This window comes from Xiphophorus hellerii, chromosome 11 (genome assembly GCF_003331165.1).
Source record: "Xiphophorus hellerii strain 12219 chromosome 11, Xiphophorus_hellerii-4.1, whole genome shotgun sequence".
Taxonomy (NCBI): Eukaryota; Metazoa; Chordata; class Actinopteri; order Cyprinodontiformes; family Poeciliidae; genus Xiphophorus; species Xiphophorus hellerii.
The window spans coordinates 24,207,067-24,226,680 of record NC_045682.1 but is presented as its reverse complement, the minus strand read 5'-3'; the positions used below and the strand labels follow the sequence as shown (position 1 = coordinate 24,226,680).

General features: G+C 39.1%; 6 protein-coding genes across 6 annotated transcripts; 5 read left to right on the top strand and 1 right to left on the bottom strand.

The window, feature by feature from the left end:
- The first annotated feature begins 1,000 nt into the window (after positions 1 to 1,000).
- Positions 1,001 to 2,202, top strand: LOC116728957 (claudin-like protein ZF-A89). Its single transcript, XM_032577314.1, has one exon. The coding sequence runs from the start codon at positions 1,141 to 1,143 to the stop codon at positions 1,798 to 1,800; it is 660 nt and encodes a 219-aa protein (XP_032433205.1). The 5' UTR covers positions 1,001 to 1,140; the 3' UTR covers positions 1,801 to 2,202.
- Positions 2,203 to 5,544: 3,342 nt separating this feature from the next.
- LOC116728972 (claudin-4-like) lies at positions 5,545 to 7,581 on the top strand. Its single transcript, XM_032577330.1, has one exon. The coding sequence runs from the start codon at positions 5,724 to 5,726 to the stop codon at positions 6,357 to 6,359; it is 636 nt and encodes a 211-aa protein (XP_032433221.1). The 5' UTR covers positions 5,545 to 5,723; the 3' UTR covers positions 6,360 to 7,581.
- A 262-nt stretch (positions 7,582 to 7,843) lies between these two features.
- On the bottom strand, positions 7,844 to 9,340 carry LOC116728971 (claudin-like protein ZF-A89). The gene has a single exon (XM_032577328.1). The coding sequence runs from the start codon at positions 9,229 to 9,231 to the stop codon at positions 8,599 to 8,601; it is 633 nt and encodes a 210-aa protein (XP_032433219.1). The 5' UTR covers positions 9,232 to 9,340; the 3' UTR covers positions 7,844 to 8,598.
- A 1,410-nt stretch (positions 9,341 to 10,750) lies between these two features.
- LOC116728054 (claudin-like protein ZF-A89) lies at positions 10,751 to 11,699 on the top strand. Its single transcript, XM_032575797.1, has one exon. It carries the CDS (start codon positions 10,956 to 10,958, stop codon positions 11,586 to 11,588), a length of 633 nt encoding a protein of 210 aa, XP_032431688.1. The 5' UTR covers positions 10,751 to 10,955; the 3' UTR covers positions 11,589 to 11,699.
- A 1,557-nt stretch (positions 11,700 to 13,256) lies between these two features.
- LOC116727818 (claudin-like protein ZF-A89) lies at positions 13,257 to 14,463 on the top strand. The gene has a single exon (XM_032575449.1). It carries the CDS (start codon positions 13,423 to 13,425, stop codon positions 13,978 to 13,980), a length of 558 nt encoding a protein of 185 aa, XP_032431340.1. The 5' UTR covers positions 13,257 to 13,422; the 3' UTR covers positions 13,981 to 14,463.
- Positions 14,464 to 17,385: 2,922 nt separating this feature from the next.
- Positions 17,386 to 18,792, top strand: LOC116728860 (claudin-4-like). Its single transcript, XM_032577179.1, has one exon. It carries the CDS (start codon positions 17,485 to 17,487, stop codon positions 18,115 to 18,117), a length of 633 nt encoding a protein of 210 aa, XP_032433070.1. The 5' UTR covers positions 17,386 to 17,484; the 3' UTR covers positions 18,118 to 18,792.
- Positions 18,793 to 19,614: the final 822 nt, after the last annotated feature.

Below are 19,614 nucleotides of genomic sequence, written 5' to 3'. Positions count from 1 at the left end.
TCAACAAAAACAAGTTTATCCCAAAACAGGAGACTTCAGCTGGTTAAGTCTCAGGTCAGACCTTCTAGCTGTGCAGCAAATTTATTTAGAACCATGCTGATACTTTTCACGCTAATGATTAAACATTTATATATTTTACCATTGAAAATAAAAGCACCCAAATTAAAGTGAGAGAATACTACTACAATAAAAGTCTTATTTATTTTAAACCCTTTACAAATGGTTTCCAGAAGTAGAGATGCATGTGGTTCTGGGCGAACAGCAGATGGTTGTATACAGTTGCAAAATTTCTAAATAGTATCATTACAACGCAAACCTCATCTATGTTTCAGGAAAAATGAGTAGAAACACACATAGCTACTTTAACAACTTTAATAGGAAATTCATGCTGTATTATGTCAAGACTGACAAACTATACATATAATTGCGAATAAAAAAGAAATAGTAAAAAACTAAAATGATCAAAAGTCTGTTGCTATCCAGCAATCGATCAAAACATTCATCACGCTGTTAAATATTTTACATTTGACTACTGAAGGGTGATACCATGAGCTTGTGATCTGATCGGAACGTCTTTCATAGTTTTTGAATGTGTAATGTGACAAAACCATATTTGGTCATAGTGACGTATACTGTAGAAATATTGTAATTAAAACCATCTGAATCACCTGTCGCTGAGAGTGTTGCTCCGCCCACCTGCTGTTTCAGGTGAGACTGGTTGGGGGAAGGGATGGATAAACAACAAACAATAAAATCTACTGTGAACATCAGTTTTTAATGGGATGTTTGATCCCTTTTGGATATTTTAGATTGATTATCATTGGAAAGGGCATTTTTTAGGAGTTTCCTAGATAAACTCATGAAAATAGTTTAGATTTGGAGAGTATAAACAGGTTGATGGTTTCCTGAGTGGGTGGGGGAGGACTTGCATATTCAGGACGCAGGAGGGTGTGCTGTTTGTCTCCACAACTCCTCCCTCTTAAGGCTTATGTACCAACTCTCTACTGAATCGTGAGCCATTCAACAAACTCACCTGACGACGAGAGAGCACAAAGCGTCAAACATCTTACAGAGCCTGAAGAGACAGACAAAGACCTTTTAAAGACAGAAGCTTATTTTGAAAGGAATCCTCCGGTCGCAATGGTTTCTACTGGGTTCCAGATCCTGGGCTCTGCTCTGGGGATCATAGGCTGGATCGGCGCCATCATCGTGTGTGCCCTTCCCATGTGGAAGGTTACCGCTTTCATCGGCAGCAACATTGTCACGTCACAGATCACCTGGGAGGGGATCTGGATGGACTGCGTGGTCCAGAGCACGGGCCAAATGCAGTGCAAAGTCTACGACTCCATGCTGGCCCTGACCTCCGACCTCCAGGCAGCCCGGGCGCTCGTGGTCATCTCCATCCTGGTGGGCATCATGGCCATCCTGCTGTGCATAGCAGGGGGGAAGTGCACCAACTGTGTCGAGAATGAGAATGCAAAGATCAAGGTGGGCATTACTTCTGGCGTCATGTTCATAATAGCTGCGGTCCTCTGCCTCATCCCTGTCTGCTGGACGGCCCACACCATCATCCAGGACTTTTACAACCCTGTACTGGTCCAGGCCCAGAAGAGAGAGCTGGGGGCTTCGCTCTACATCGGCTGGGGCGCGTCTGCTTTGATGCTGATCGGCGGAGCAATGCTCTGCAGCAACTGCCCCAAAGATGAAACCGGCTACTCCGCGCAGTACAAGGCTGGAAAATCAGAGTACACGGCCGCCAGGTCCGACTACTCCAGCGTTTCAGGGAAAGACCGTGTTTAAACTGACTCTGGCTTGACAGATGGACTGGTGCTGCTGGTTTGCTATACTAAAAACATCATCCTGATCAGAACCACACCTCAAGAACAAAATTCCTTTTAAATGTTCATTACTTCTATTTATGGCTAAAGAATATTGTATCAACATTAGTAGGTGTCTCTTTATTGGCATATTTACACAATTATGTGTTTTTTACTACTTTTTAATTGTGTTTGTAAATTTTGTTTTGGCCACATTAATGTGGAATGTTTCTTATCTACCTATTGTGATATTTTATGTGACAGATGTTCTGTAAATGAACATGTTTTTGTTTACATATGAGCTAGTCTGTGATATTTTCTCCAATTTTTCACTTCTGAAAAAACTCTTTCACTGGAAATACGTAATAAATGTTTTTAAAAATCACTGTACATTGTACTTTGTGATATTAATGTATATTTATTTACTTACAGCAGAGTTTTAATCAAAACAAACGTCCACCTGAAAAGAAATACCCTCACAGCATTCTAGAAGAGGCTATTGTTTGACTTTCCTGTTGATCAGGTTTAGGTGCGGCTGGAAAATCAAGCAAGACGACGACTAAATGTCTTTACTCAAACTCTTAGCCTCTGAACAAAGAAATGTAAACTTTTACAACAGATTCATAGACTTAAAAACTAAATTAAAACAAACAGCAAATGTTTCTGTTCACTAACAAAATGTTGACAGTTTGTGTTCACCAAATTAGTTTTATTACTTTCTACAGCATGCAAATCAACACTTAAAGAGATGGTTTGCATTTTTAAAGTTTCTGTAAGCATACAGTGTTACCAGTACAGCTTTCACACAATTATCTGATAGATGTAATGGAAAATTAAATTTATCAGTCATTTGAGTTTGTAGAAAATGGAATAAAAAATCTCAACGCCTTATTAAAAAGCATTTCAGCTGTTAAATTTGAATTCAGTTTCAAATAACTATCAGACTTTAGTAAGGCTCAATTGCTATTAAGGCCTAAATGACTAATTTTCATTACAGATTTGATAATGATTTTAATTAATCTAAGGAGCTTTTTTGACAGGAAATAAGACAGCAATTTCTCAAAAGATAGCAAAACATGTCAAATAAAAAAACCAAACATTGTCTAATTATATTGATTTATGTTTTTTAAAAACTCTCAAGACAAAAATTATTTAGACTGCCATTAATAATCAGTGGGAAAGTTTTCATTGGCATTTCAGCTGTCCACTTATAATTAATTACTTATTGGCGACTATCAACAGAGATCATCAGGCAAGTGGCAAGGCACTTCCTGGAAAGGTTGCCAGTCCATCACAAAAAACACAATTCAGTTTAACCAATTAATTGAATTTACCTTAATATAAATCTCAGAAATCTTCTGATGTAGCAACATGTCACATGTATGCTTACATTTACTGATATGGGAGCGTGTTGCCAACCACAGGTACGATTCTTAACCGTACCTGTTAAGAACGTTTCCCTTTTACTTAACCAGGTAAAACCCCATCGAGATCTAGATTTTCATGAGGGACCTGGGCAGAAACACGCAACAATCTGGTTACACAAAAATAAAACAACATTGAAACAATTTTGCATCTACGCATTGCTATTTTATAGATTACTCACTGACAGATAATCAGAAAAATGCTTGAATCACAACTACATTCCTACTATTTATTAATATTTTGCTCACACCTTTTAACTATGTAGCATAGGTTTGCTGAGGCATATAAAATTCAGTCTCTGATTATTCTGCTAACAAATATTAAAAATTTGTGTATTGGAGTCAAATTGGGAAAAATGATTGGCTATTGTGAAAATGTAATACAGCATTGTATGATAAAATTACCTAATAAAATCAATCAAGCTTTTAGCTTTCTATCACTCTGAGGATTTACTCACTGTCCTGCCAACCTGAATATGGCAACAACATATTGGCCTCTTAAAGATGAGGAAACTGCTAACAAGAATTTCACACACACAAAATAAAATAAAATAAAAAATCAGAAGTGTTCCTTTAACACAAACAAAATTATTTTACATTAAAACACACAAAAAAAGTAGTCACTTCACTTCAACTACATCAATATAAACATATGCCATATGGTTGATTTTTACTTTTTAAATTTGGAAGAAAAGAGTAATATTTGTTCATCAAGTAAATGTAGGTGTCTCATATTTAAATTTACCAGGTAAGACTTTGTGATAACTTAAAAAAAAACTTTTATTGGAAATGTTGCCCATAAAGAACGCAAGTTGAACTGAAATGGTTGCCATGCCAGCCTAGAAATGTGCAGGTGTCAGCTGTGAGGCATCTGCACCTGCACATTGCAACAATTATTACAACTTTGTCCAGAAAGCCAGGTGCAGTAAGATAAGATTCACACACACAGGCATCCTTCTATCGGTCTGAGGACTTTGTATTGACTTCCATTCATTTTAGTTACTGCATTTATAACTAATTCAGACATTTTCCATAACCCTTCCAAATATATTTTTAATCTAACCTACAACCAAAACTTAATTTACACCACACTTCTAAACCTATTATATTTATATTAAGTTTAAACCTAAACCTAGTTAGGGGAAATACTAAAATGAATGGACATCAATAAAAGGTCCTAATATGGGTAGGAATGCAAACTTTTGTTTGTGTGTTCTTGTATATAAAATGTTCACCAAACAAAGGGAGGAACAGTTTCCTGGTCCTCACTTTTTTCAAATGTGCTGAGCTCTAGTTAGGCTTAAAACTAAACCTAACCTAACTAGGTATAAGAGTTTCCACTGTATTGGACCAGACTTTGGTCCCCAAAAGTCCCACTGGTCTCCAGAAATGGTCTGACATAGTAAATATGCCAGAAATAGTCTTAAATAGTAGAAAAGTTAAACAAGTACACAGACACAAACACACCTGACCCAAACATCCTGGGTGAAATGTAAATACCTACACATTGGTAGAGAAGTTACAGTAAGTGGTCATCTATTATCTTTTTCTGAATTATGTACTTGACAGAAAATGACCCAGGTCTGTGTTTGAAAAACATAATTACTTCTACTTGTTTTGCAATAATAAAAAGAGGTTGATGTATTTATAATGTCCCTGACTGTAAACACTTATAAAAGTTAATTATACAAGATTGTAATGAGAAAATAATCTATGTTTAGTTCTCTTATCTGAAATGTTCCTACCCCATCGTAATGGGAAAATTAGACTCTGCATTTTTTCTATGCATGCAATAGATAATCACGGGGTAAAATAGAGCAGCTATATATTAACAGTGTGGTGTAACTTGGAGCCTTGCTCCAATTAGTGTAATATGAAGATCAATTTGAGAAAATGGGAGGAGGAAGTGGTTTCGACACAAAGATTGGGGGAATGTTGGTTTTAGGACATAACTATCCTTGTTAAAACAAAAGTTAATAAAACTCTAAGACTTACAGCGTAAAGTTTAATTACCTTCCACTGTTCATTATTTTTTAAAGTATCTGTTTTTACCTGAACCTACTGCAGTAATTTTACTGTTTGTATTTGCTTGAGGCCAAAGCTGACCTATATATGTGTGCGGGGGAGTGCATGGACAAACACAACTGCAAACTGCAGCCATTGTTCCCAATCTTGAAGCCTTGCTTCAAATAACAGAAGGTTGTATGTGAGACTACAATGAACAAGAGTTTGAAGGTATCAGGTCTCAGTTTTTGCCCCTGTTTTTGTACAGTAGGACAGAAACTCCACCCTGAAGTCTGAACCATAACTAGGGCCATTTATTGTTGCACAACCGAAACTTTCGAAGATTCAGAGTTGAGGAACCGCGTTCATAAACAAGTGTGACTGCGGAGCATGTAAAGACCCACATAGAAGAAAGGACTTTATAATATTTAAGACGTGATCATCTTCATTTCTACCAGTCAGCACCTCTGGGCTCATCATGGCTTCTCAGGGGCTTCAGATCCTTGGTATCCTCCTGTCCTTTATTGGATGGCTAGGCAGCATCTTCACCTGCGTTTTGCCCATGTGGAGGGTCACCGCTTTCGTTGGGGCGAACATCGTCACCGCACAGGTGATCTGGGAAGGCCTGTGGATGAGCTGCGTGGTCCAGAGCACGGGGCAGATGCAGTGCAAGGTGTACGACTCCATGCTGGCGCTGTCTCAGGACCTGCAGGCCGCCAGGGCCATGGTGATCATCTCTGTGATTGTCGGCGTGTTTGGCATGCTCATGGCCATCGCTGGAGGGAAGTGCACCAACTGCATGGACGATGAGGCGTCCAAAGCCAAAGCCTGCATTGTCTCTGGAGTAATCTTCATAATAACCGCCTTGCTGATTATGATTCCGGTGTCCTGGTCAGCTCACAATGCCATCAGAGATTTCTACAACCCCTTGGTGACGGCGGCACAAAGACGGGAGCTTGGCGCTGCGCTGTACATCGGTTGGGGCTCTGCAGCCCTGCTACTTATAGGAGGCGGTCTGCTCTGCAACAACTGCCCCCCAAAGGACAACAGACCCTACATACCTGCAAAGTTTGGCCTGGCAAGAACCGTCTCATCAAATGTGGACTATGTGTGAGTCCCTTGTCTGCAGAGATCTTTAATTACAAAGCTAAAAATACATTTAATTTAGTTCCTTACTTGTAGTTGTGTAGACCTTTTAATACATCTTGAGGTTTTAAAAAGATCTTAGCAAGACTTTTAGAGTGAATAAACTTTTAAAGTTTTTTTATAATAAATTAGCAAATAATTGTCAACTGAGCAATGTGATAGTTTCTCCAACCAGTAGGCTTTAAATAGAAATCAGCTAATTTTCCCCGATTGGTCAAAATCGGACTCTTTTTTTCCAATTCATAAAACACAAGAGCAACAAAAAAGAGCAACTTCCTTTATTGACCTAAAAATGCATCAACAATCAGCTGGTACTAAGATGCTCCATTTGGGTCTAAGAACAAAAAAACCCAAAACAAAGCAAAACAGAAATTTCTTTGTTTTCCTTTGAATTTAGAAATCACTACTTTCAATTAATTTGATGCACATTGGATTTCTTTAATATGTCTGTAGTAGGTAAAAATAAAGATGTTGAAAACCATGAATATTGGCCCAGAAAACTGTGATTGGTGAATTTCTGATATGTACTATTGCTGTAACTTTACTTTTTCTAGACAATTATGATATTTTACAAAGGTTATGAAATGAGCTGCATAATATAAAGATAACTGTAAGGTTTTCCTATATCTTCCAAATGAATGTAGCAACAGATGTTTGTTATGCTTCATCTGCCCTGTAAATAAAACTGAAATTGTTCTCTTGTGATAAAAAGCGGAGGAATCCAGCAGGGGAACCTCCTGGGAATTTACTGTAACTGGATGAGATGTTTGCCATGCTGTAATGGAAAGCTGTTGTGTTCAGACAGTGATTTAGCTTTTCTGTCTTGAGTAAAATGGATGTCACCGGCAGAGACGACAGAGGGCTGCTTATGCTGGGATCCATGTTGCTGAGAAACCATTTTAGTTGTTCAAAGAATGGATATTTTCACTTCCCTGGGTGAAAGGACGTTTTTCAAGTCTTCTAAGGAGGACAGACCTTTTAAAAATCATCTTCAGTGCTTCAGAGTCAAACCTTTAAACACAAAAAAAGAAAAGTAAATGAATATAAACCCTCAACTTTGACTGCTACTTACGGTTTTGTTAGAAAATGCACATGTATAGTTGTAATAATAAAACGTGTCCTTGTGTTTCATAATTTTTTTTGCATTTTACTTTCATTAAAAAAGAAGCTTGGCAAAAATAACATTTCCACAAAAGTGGTTTTTTTGGGGTTAAATTTTTTAAGTGTCACTTTGACATCTGTTAAAATGGGCATGTGTGGTGTCAGCTTTACCAAGAATTTAAAAGGTTACAGATTCAAAACCACAATATTTTCTGGGACAGTGTTTCTAAGAAGTGTGCCAAGTGACTGAAGGAGTTTCCTCTGGCTGTTTAGAGCATAGAGACTGCCCCTCCCCCACCTGTTGCTAAGCGTAGCTGATTAACTACCTGATAAAGACGAAGGACTTAAAAGTTTCTGTTTGCAATCAGACATTGCTTTTATTCACAAACCCAATATGAGAGTCACAACGTAAAGAATTAAAATAAAAACAGGATGCTGTTAAAACCAAAAAGGTTCTTCTGAAGAAAGCAGAATATAAGCAAGTAAAACCCAAATACCTAATATTTACAAAGACCAGGAATGTAGGTAACTTATTTTACTCAACGGTTTTCTTGGTACACATTTGGTCTTGATTTTTTTATTAACATTTTCAGACAAAATCTCACCAGAAATAGTTTATAAAGTGTTTTCATCAGCCACTTGTGCTGCTGGAGAAATATGTACAATTCCTGAACAGCTTCACCTGGCCCACGAACCTCACTTTGAAAACCTTTTCTCTAACATTTTAAATAACAGATCTAGATTCTAGATCTAGAACATTTTCCCTAATTTGAATTTTGTGGCAGACAAACCTCCTGACTGAAGGCAGTATAGTTGGAGTAAAAAGAGCACATGCTACATTTTTGACATAAAATTAATTTATTTTAATAAAATATAACACTGAAAAATGCATCTCAGATAGTAAAAAACAAAGACAATTGTACTGATCATCACAATCAATAAGTAAGGAAATAACTGCAGAATACTAATGTTTAATGAATTAATCTATCAATCTTTCTCAAGCAGAAAATCAGTTTGTTTTAGTCGATATTAGTCAGAATCCCCTCTGAGAAAGAGACCAGTTTGTTCTGTCTTTTGGTGAATTTGACTCTCTGTTGTTCAGCAGCTCAGACAAACTCCTTCCCTGGCGTTGTGGATTTCGGCGCAGTGTACTTTACTCCGTTGTAGTGCTCTCTTCCTGACGGGCACTGACAGCACAGCAGTGCCCCGCCGATCAGTAAGAGTCCCGCTGCCCCCCAGCCCACATACAGGCAGGCGCCCAGCTCCCTCCTCTGAGCATCAGGAATCAATGGGTTGTAAAAGTCCTTGATGATGGTGTTGGCCGGCAGAGAGACGGTCACAAGGCACAGCGCTCCGCTCAGGAGGAAGAAAACCCCAGCAGAGATGCACACTCTAGCTTTGGCTGTTTCATCCTCGATGCAGGTGGTGCATTTCCCACCAACCACAGACAGCAGCAGGCCGAAGAAAGAGAAGAGGATGGAGATGACGATCATGGCCCGAGCCGCCTGGAGGTCTGGAGGCAGAGCCAGAAGGGAGTCGTAGACTTTGCACTGCATCTGGCCTGTGCTCTGCACCACGCAGCTCATCCACAGGCCTTCCCAGATACTCTGAGCCACCACAATGTTGTTGCCAATGAAGGCAGTGACTCTCCATAGTGGCAGCGCGCAGATCAGGATGTTCCCCAACCACCCGATCACGGCCAGAGCAACCCCAAGAATCTGCAACCCTAAAGACGCCATCGCCGTTTCTGTCAGGTTTCTGCGTCTTTCCTCTGTGCCTGGCCACCAACTGAAAGTTCGTCTGCTGCCAAGAAGTTTTATGCAAGTCTGCCGGGGTGGGCTCTCGCACCAGTGCTCACATATAAACATCTATCATGCTTTGAGCCAAGAGGCGGTCCCCTCACATAAAGAGGCCCTTCAGTACCCCCAGAAAACAGATTGGAGAACAAAAAGAAGACACAGCCTGTGTATGAAGGACAAACATAAAAAGACCATTTTAAAAAATCTGATTTTTACCTATGAGTTATTTTAAAAAATACAACAGCAAATTCTTAAAGAAAATGTCTAAAATGGAGGCTATGTTTTCTGTTACGTTAAAAAAATTTTACTGATAAAATCTTAACATATTTACAATTATGTTCTAACTAAATTAATAGACTCCATTTAGTTGCTTGGAGCATTTAAATATTTAAAAAAACAAATAGAAAAATACTTTTAATATGAATGTCATGGCCTCAGTAAAATACTGTACTTTACATATTGATGGAAAGTTTAGTGGAAGGAAAAAAGTCTGGTTGAAAAGAGATGCCTTCATTCTTGAGGGGATTGTGAAGCCCAGTATTTTTAAGATTTTAGGGGAGTGTGCTGTCCTCGCAACACAAAGTTTCCACATAAACTTGCATTTCTATTAATTGATTTTTGTAAAAGGACAAAAGTTTTCCAAAGTACAAAGAGTATAAAGTACATGCACAGTGTTCATCATGAGCTGTTCAATTTCTCTTAATTACCCAAATTCTTTAAGGCTCCAAGATAAATATATGTCAAAGATAGTTTGCTGCAAAGAGCACTCACTCAGTCATGTTTCTGCAAATACAATTCAACAAAGATTGCTTGTGACACATACAGTATGTCACTGATCAAATTTCAAACCAAAAGGTTTTAAAGTTAGTCCTACAATTTGATAACTGTGAACTTAACACCAGCTTTTTGATGCAAATTATTTCCACTATAAACTAACTGACAGTATTTGAGCTTCAAGTGTCACCAAACACAGATGAATCAGTACAGGACTAAAACATTAGTAAGTCAAATTAAACTGAATTACTGAAACAATATTTTGATGATATTCTATGTTATTGATTTAGCATAAGTCCATTATATTCCATTTGTTTGCTTGTTTTTAGTTCAGGTTATATGAAACTACACAACTTCAATTCAAATTTAGCCTGTATTTTATGAATAAGAATAATTCTCCCCACCTTTAAATGGACTAAAACTAAAAAAATAAAAATAAAATAAATGCCTACTTTTGTTTGTGAAGTCTGCTGCTATTTATCTATTTGACATATATACAGTTTAATAGAACCATATTAAGGTATTTTAAATACATACAAATAAGCACTTTTCCATTTCTGTTCCATGTGTATCTTGAACAGAAATATTTTTAAACACAGATTAACAATCGTTAAATGCAACAATAAATCCTGATCTCATTTTAGTCCCCTTTTACCTGTAAATGAAAGCAGACGCGAGTAAAAGCAAGTAGCCTCCAACATCCATTGAACTCAGGTGGAGCCACTCAGCTTGATTGATTCCCAGGTGTTGTCAGGCTGATCAGTTCTTGGCAGCCAGTCAGACTCACCTCTCATGCTTCCTCTTGGATACTTAAAGCTGCAGGTGAGGATTGGTTGTATTATCCATTGCTGCTGAAGAGACTTTCAACCTTTTGTGCAACAGAAGCAAAGATGGCGTCTGCAGGCTTCCAGATTTTTGGCATCTTCCTTGCAAGCATTGGCTTTGCTGGTGACATCATCGTTTGTGCCCTGCCAATGTGGAAGGTATCTGCCTTTGTGGGGAACAGCATCATGACAGCGCAGATCTTCTGGGAGGGCCTGTGGATGAACTGTGTGAAGCAGAGCACCGGGCAGCTGCAGTGCAAGTTTCACGCCTCCATGCTGGCTCTGCCTCAAGAACTTCAAGCTGCTCGCGCTCTGGTTGTGATCTCAATCATCTTTGCTTTCCTGGGACTCCTTCTAGCCATCGCAGGGGGAAAGTACACCAACTGCGTTGAAGATGACCTTGCTAAGAGCCAGGTAGCCATCATTGCAGGTGTGTTCTTCATTGTTGGAGGTATCCTGTGTCTGATCCCAGTGTCCTGGTCTGCCAACGAGATAATAAAGACCTTCTACAACCCCAACGTGCATGATGCCCAGAAGAGCGAGCTTGGTGCGGCGCTGTTCATCGGCTGGGGTTCAGCAAGCCTCCTGATCATCGGCGGGGCTCTCCTCTGCTGTCGGTGCCAGCAGCAGAAGGATAGCCGCTACTCTGTTAAATATTCTGCCCCACGCTTGGCTGCCAGCACAGGGGCCTATGTTTAAACTGCTCAGACTGTTTCCTGAAAATCTGGACTTGAGGAACCTGGACTGAAGTCCAATCCAGGGTTTTAATCTTAAACTTGCTGATTTTTAATAAAACCTCTTCATCTCAAATTTTTGTCTATTTCTTGTTGGGGTTTGTCACAACCTTTAAATCTGAAAGCAGAAGCTTGCAGCGGTCTACAATGGGAGCATGTGTCGGTTAAAATGGACTAATTACATAAGCTGGCCAACAGCTGAGTTTAACCTTGATGCATACTGCTAGCACTGCTTGAACACTCACTAGCATCAAGCTAATGAGCATTACTTGAAGCTCAACCTGTGTAGCTCCTGTTGTGGTGAATCCACTGTAACAGAAACCAAAATATTACTGAAACTGCAGTTTTGGTTAAATCCAGACTGGATGCTATACCAGGTAAATTGAGAAACAAAAGTAAAGTGGGTACATTGTGTGGCTTTTAGAGTAGCTAAAATATTCAGAACTGTAATTTAAAGCTCTAAATATTAGTGAACATTCAGCCAGGACAGTTTAGTCCTATGTTTTGGTTCAGGGTTCAATCTGCTGCATTTCTTCAGAACCCTTTAACTCTCACTGGGTCTGGTCTGGAATGTACTTCACAAGAACAGAGACATCTGTCCTCTCTGGGCAGCAAAGGAGAAAAAACATAATCCAGTTATTGCAGCATTTTAAGAGTCATTTCCATTTGTTGAGCAGAACTTTCTTTTTGTGTGCCATCAGAAAACTGTTGTGATTGGCTGGAGGTTTGAAGTGGCTATTATAACTCTGCAGTGGGAAGGTCTTTCCTGGAACTCTGCTCTGGAATTCCTTGAAAAATAAAAACTGTTCTGACCCGAAAGAGATTGTTCTGCCTATTGCCAACCTCAGTTTTTCACCCAAAAGATAAAATTGTGTGTGCACAATCCTAAGACACCCAAAGTTTTGACTGGCAGAGAATTTTGTAGAAAGTGGATTTATGAATCATTGTAGATGAAAACATTAAAAGGTTTTGTGCAATTGCAGTTTCTAACTTTTCTGCATTTATTGTTTTCTTATTTGGGGAGTTACTTAAGTAAATGTAGGTTGATATTTGTGGTTCTAGTTTCTCCCAAGCGAAGATAAATGCAGAAACGTTAATGATTGGAAATCTATATTTTGTATGTCATTTTTTTAAACGGGATGTTATTTATCTGTAGAAAGTAATTCCATACAAGATGAAAAAGTTGCGTTCAAGATTTACTCCATACTAGAAGCAAGGTTGGTGGTGGGCCGCACAAAATCCTTCACAGGACCGTTAATGGCCCATGGGCCGCACTTTGGTCACCAAATCTTCGCTCCCAAGTTGCAGGCTGCCAGAACTTTCAGCCCAACCTTTAATCAGAACCATTTAAGAAGAGCAACGTGTAAAAAAAAAACAAACAAAAAAAAGAGAATTTTTATACTCTCTATATACATTGCATTTTCTTTTCCTTTTTGATGAATGATGGTTAATGTGATGGTTGTGTCCCAGAGCATTTAGAGTTTGCAACCTTTGATGTTTGTGATCTCTAAGCAGGTTTTTCACATGTACTACTTTTGTAAAAAGCTTTCTTCCCTGGACTATTCAGGTCGAGCAGGAATGAAGACAAGCAGGAAACCTGTTCTTGTTACCTGAAACATCCAGTCCCTCCCAGCTGCGGTTTTCATTCCTGCGACGCTGCAAAGAACAGACAGAAACACACAACCGACCGCGTTTATAACCATGTTAAAACCTGCTGAAAAAAACATTTTTAGGTCAACACAAGGTTGAGTTTTTCCACTTTTTTAGTTTGCTTTGTGGGAAACATTCGCCTTGACACAATGGGGACTCAGCTGGTTGGTTTTTGCTTGGCAATCATCGGTTTCATGGGAACGATTCTCATCTGCGCTCTGCCCATGTGGAAGGTGACGGCATTCGTTGGAACCAACATCGTCACCGCTCAGGTGTTTTGGGAAGGTCTGTGGATGAACTGTGTGATCCAGAGCACAGGTCAATTGCAGTGCAAGGCCTATGACTCTGTTCTCGCCTTGTCTCAGGACCTGCAGGGCTCTCGGGCTCTCGTCTGCGCCTCCGTTGGCGTCAGCGTTGTGGCCATCGGGCTCAGCATCGTTGGGGTTCGGTGCACCAACTTCTGCCGCTACGACAGGTTGATGAAATCCAACATTGGCATTGGTGGAGGAGTGGTGTTTATCATCGCAGGCGTGCTGTGCATCATTCCCGTCTGCTGGTCGGCTTACATCATCATCACGGGATTTAACAACCCAGTGGCGACGGATGAGAGGAGAGGGGAATTGGGAGCCTCCATCTACATCGGCTGGGCGTCTGGAGCGCTGCTCGTCATCGGAGGAGGGATCCTGACAGGAAGCTACAGATGCTGAAGAAGAAGAAGAAGAATGATCTGCACTGTGCCGTCCATCGTAAACACGCTTTACGTGTAAAATAGAGTCTCTAATTGAAGTCCCATTTTTGTCATTTATTTCAAATCATAATTGCACTAAAATGACGATGGTTTAAAAATTATGCTTCAAGTAACTGCACAACTTCAGGACATGAAGGGAAAAAATGTAATGAAATATTATAAGCTCTCCGCATATCTGAATTTTATTTTGAAGAATTTGAGAATCAGAGTTGTCTGAATGCTGAAATTATTTCTGGTATTTGTTCTTTTTTCTATGCGTTTACTGGAGTTACATTGGTTTAAGCAGCTGTCTTCCTTTAACTGTGAAGTCTTATTGTGACAGTTATACCTTTTAGTTTATCATTTTTGGAATTACAGAAACTTTTGCTTTGCTTTACAAATGAATGTAGCATTATGTTTTGTATGTTATGAATAAATTTTTGGTACTTGTCTATTTTCAACACATGTCCTGCATTTAGTTCTTGCTTTTAAATACACAGACTATAATTTTTGAACTAATTTTGACAATATAAAATAATACACAGTTTACTATTAGACACAGGTAAAGTTCCTGTAACTCTGTAATCCTGGCAGATCTCAAATTTTTGTGATGTTTTAAGCAGATTCTGATTCCTGAATTGTTGGCGTAACAAAAACGCCAAAGATAAACATGGGAACATGAACACACCTCAGATCAATTTAGAGAGACGGCGTGATTTGGCACCATTCTTGAATTGTGGTGAAAGACCTCAAATAGACCCCGGGCCACAGTTTGGACACCCATGATCTATTGAAAATGTCCAACTCTGTGGTTTCTGAAATATCCTGGGAAAGAGGGAATGGCAGCTTTGAGGTTGAACAATTTGCAGATCTTTTTGGATTCAGTGATTCTTCTCCTAACAGTAAAATTGGAGAAGATACGTAAACATTCAAACTCAATCATAGGAGAGAAGCGGTTGTTCCAGTGTCTGGTTTGGAGTATGGTCAGGAAATTTTATCCTCCTCAATATTAATTACACAATATTAATTAAATTGACACAGCTGTTTCATATTGCTATTTTACATAAAGTGTCAGAAACCATGTCAGAAAAGCTTACTGGAACAGGTTGTAATCATGTTTACCATGAATCAGAAGCAGAGATGTCACCAACTACTGGATGACATCATCCAGTAGATGGTGACTTGCTGTTTTGAAGACTTGGGTGTGACATTTAGCTGCCATCTTGTTGTTCTGCTGAAATGTTCCTGTTGACCATTTTTGGAGAAAAGGGTGGAGCTGGTGAGCAGGAAGTGAAACGTTACTAAGCACAATGATTTAATTGACCCAAAGGAATGAAGCACACATGAAACGATGATTTCATGTGTTTTGAAACTGGTTTCATTGGAACATGTAGTTTCAGGTTATGTTGTGATGACAAAATGCAACATTTTGTTGAATTTTGGTTGAAGTTCTTTATTATTCTTATGTCTGTATCAGTTTTTTACATATTAAAGACCTATTTATGATATTTCTTGCGATTTAAATTCATTTTTCATTATTAGACAAAGATAAACTGTGTAAAAAGCAATTCCTAAAAGATGATTTATTTTATTAAGTGAAAAAGCTATCCAACTAATCCTGCCTCTATGTGAAAAGTAATTCCCCATTTTTTTATTTTTAAGCCTCATTTTTCAGTTTCTAATTTTTGCCAGACATGTCAAGAAAAAAATAATTTAAATGGAACCTGCTTGGCAACATGAAGTAGGCTAAAATATCTACAAGAGGAACACATTGTGTCCCCATTCAAAAGAAATAGATAACAAAGATGTTGCAGAGAGAAAAGGTAAAAAAAATTATTTTACTTCTAAAGCGTTTTGACACATAGCGCTGATCAGTTACAATGAATCACGACAAAAATAAAACAGATTAAAAGCATATAATACTAGAAGACAGTAAAACAGAAGCAGAGTTTAAAACTAATACGACTAAGTAAACAAGCGGGTCTTTAATTTAGCTTTAAAAACATCCACAGAGCTCGCCTGCCTGAAGTCCTGAGGTAGGTTGGTTCGCTTTAGATTTTTAAAAAGTGCCTTGAGATGTGAGATTACAAGGAGGAAAAGTGGAAACCTATAAGTGGAAAAGGTCAGAGACGGGAGAGAGCGGTTAAAGTCTTGTAGATGAGCAACAAGATCTTAAAGTCTGATTGAGCCTGACAGGCAGCCAATGAAGGGACGACAGCTTGTTTTTGCATATTTCCCGGTTTTAGTCAGAACACGAGCAGCTGCATTCAGAACCGACTCTAAACTTTTTTTTTGGTAACCAGGGAAACAGTCATTGCAATAATCCAGTGATTCCCAAAGATTTTCTACCCCCCTTTTATGGATTACAATAAAATCCCCCCCCAAAAGAAAATAAAACCAACTGGGCACACACATCGTTCAACCAGACATAAACCTATACGCATATTTTGTTTTCAAACTCCACTGAAGTTCATTTCACACTTCAGGTTGCAACAAAAACTACAAACCATCCTTACAGTGAAACACTTTTGTGTAACTGTGTTTTTTTTTTCATTCATCCATACCGCTTCCCACGCCCCCCCTGCAATGGCACTGCGCTCCTCCTAGGGGGCGCGCCCCACACTTTGGGAACCACTGCAATAATCAATGTGTGAGGACACTAAGAATCTGTGCATTTCCGAAGGATAAAATTTGTCTGATTTTTGCAATATTCTGAAGATGATAAAGGACAATTTTAGTGACCTCCTTTAAATGAGGCTTGAAATTGAGCTCAGGGTCAAACCACAGTGCCACTAACCAAAGCTGTGTGGTTGTGTGTTCTGTGTGTAACCTGAATGTAGAGACAGAGATAACAGAACAGTGATCCTGCCGGAAGCTGTGACGTGCAACCTTAAATATCTGAATGGCATTACACAGAGTATCGATTAGATATGCAATTAATTATGAAACATTATGACAGAGAGAAGATTTTTAACTGTTTTTGTATTATGTATCTGTATGCAGCTCTCCTTTCACTAGAGGTATTAAAAAATTAGATTTCTTTAATGAAAAAGCAGTAAGCAACATTTCAGCCGACTAAATAAGGATCGATGTAGTTTCCCCATTGATCTGACCCTGTTTAGTTTAATTTAGTTTTAATTGTGTAGTTACTGTATTTTTCAGTTTGTTGAAGATTTCATAATTGAATTTAATCAGCAGAACAAACAGAAACGCCTAGTTTATTTTTATTTTTGTTCTTCTGCGAATTTCTTTCATTGTACCGCCGAAACTCTAAGGTCATTGATGTTGTGAAGAGATCCGGTTTGGTCAGAATCCTCACAAACCAGTTCCAGCTTAGCGTCAACTGCAGCTCCTCCTCTGACCTTGTCTCTCCTTAAAACCAGCAATTCAAACCACTACCCACACATCTTGCAACAAACAAAGCTCTCCGTCTCTCAGGAAGACACGACTACTCCGTTTCTAAAGACAGCAACAGAGCTTCAACATGGTGGCCGGCGGAAAGCAGATCTTGGGGATGGCGTTGGCCTTTATCGGCTTACTGGGGACCATCATCATCTGCGCTCTCCCAACCTGGAAAGTCACAGCCTTCATCGGTGCCAACATCGTCACCTCTCAGGTCATATGGGAGGGTTTGTGGATGAACTGCGTGACTCAGAGCACAGGCCAGATGCAGTGCAAGGTCTATGATTCTCTTCTGGTGTTGCCTCAAGACCTTCAGGCCGCCAGAGCGCTCATCGTCATCGCCATCATCGTCGCAGTGTTCGGGATCCTGCTAGGCGTGGTAGGAGGCAAGTGCACCAACTTCATACCAGACGAAACTCAAAAGAGCAGAGTTGCCGTCGCTGCGGGTGTCGTCTTCATCATCGCGGGAGTCTTGGTCCTCGTCCCCGTCTGCTGGACCACCAACACAATCGTTCGGGATTTCTACAACCCAACCCTGATCAGCGCTCAGAAGAGAGAGTTGGGGGCCTCCCTCTACATTGGCTGGGGCACTGCGGCGCTGCTCTTCATCGGCGGTGGGCTCCTCTGCGCCACGTGTCCTAAGAACGAGAACGACTACGACTATCGGTACTCCAAGGCTCGCTCTGTGGACACCAACAAGCAGCAATACGTCTAGAGTCACAGAACTGAGTCGGGTAAAGATGAGACAAGATAAGATTTGATAAAAGTCTTATATTTGAGTCAAGATACTGAACGAAACTGTGGCAGAAAGAATGAATGAAATACCGTTTGTCGTCTTCATAGGAAACATTTATATTGTGAAAAGTGAATTAACAGTATTTATAAACACATAGTTATTTAGAGATGCTTTCAGACCAAAAAACAGCTTAATTATTTTTTTTCCTGCATCCTCATCTGTCTTTTTGTTTATTTGGACAATGTGTAAGATGTGAAATCTGCTCTGATCTGGATTTTTGTGATCATATGTAAATGTTGACAATCATGTGGCTTCTTGTTGTTTTGCTTGTTTTTAATTTATAATCCATAATTATAACTATAGTCAGTGGTTATGACTGCCTTTCTTCCTTTCGAAATGTCATTAATGCTTACAGTGACGCAGCAAGTGGTGGAAAAAGTGCAGCTTGTACTGAAAAGGGTGGAATCTTAACAAACAGGTTGTGGGACAATGTTCGCTTTCTGCTGAAGAAACTCTGCCAAACAAAAACAGACTTATCGACAAAGCTGTTTCCGTGGAGAACTCATCACTCGTAGTTTATTGTCTCATAGGCCTGTGGATAACTGTAAAACAAAATTTTATATATTTGAAATAAAAGAATTAACATAAAATAAATGATTTGGTATGTTTTTGTGTAATAAGTAGTTTTGATTTAGTTTTTTTGGCTTATTTACCTATTTTTTGATTTACTTCTCAAAGTATGAATGGAAGTAGTAGTAAGTCTGTAAGGGTTATGAATAATTTGGGGCTTAGACATAAAACTTAAAAGAAAAAAATGCATAAAACAAGCAGAAGATATCTGTCAATGTGAATGTTTTATAATTCATGTTAGATGTTTGAGCCCAATTTCACTCCAAAACAATGGATTTTATCTATCTTAGTTGAAAATACAGTGAACTTTTGACATTGCATTTACTACTATCTACTTCCTACACTGGTATTTATCACACATTGTAATTAAACAATAAAGGAAGGGCGCTGTGTTAAAACGAGAAAGGGAAGGCCACTCAGAATTGGTAAGTGCTGTGGGAAGAGTGAGTTGGGTGGGCTCAAACGCTGGACACGGGCCAGCGAAGGTCAAACAAAGTGTGTTATTTAGGAAGAACAAAAGGAGCTACACAAGCATGAATGATAGACACTTTAACAAACTGGAGCTAACACAAGCAGCGAACTGAAAGAACCAAAGAAACCAGCAGCAGCAAAACAGCTATGCAGGAATGGCTAGACCAAGGTGACTAAGCAAATCAGAAACCTTCAGCACGTTACACCCTGAATGTCCTCATTGTGGGACAATAAAGGATATTCTGCTCTATTATATTCTATGAAGACATGTAAAAAACTGTTAAATGGAAAATTTGCTCCCTCTAATTAAAGCACATTTTCTATGTGGTAAAAACTCCCCATTAAAAGAAATAAAAAACAGTTGGACTACAAACT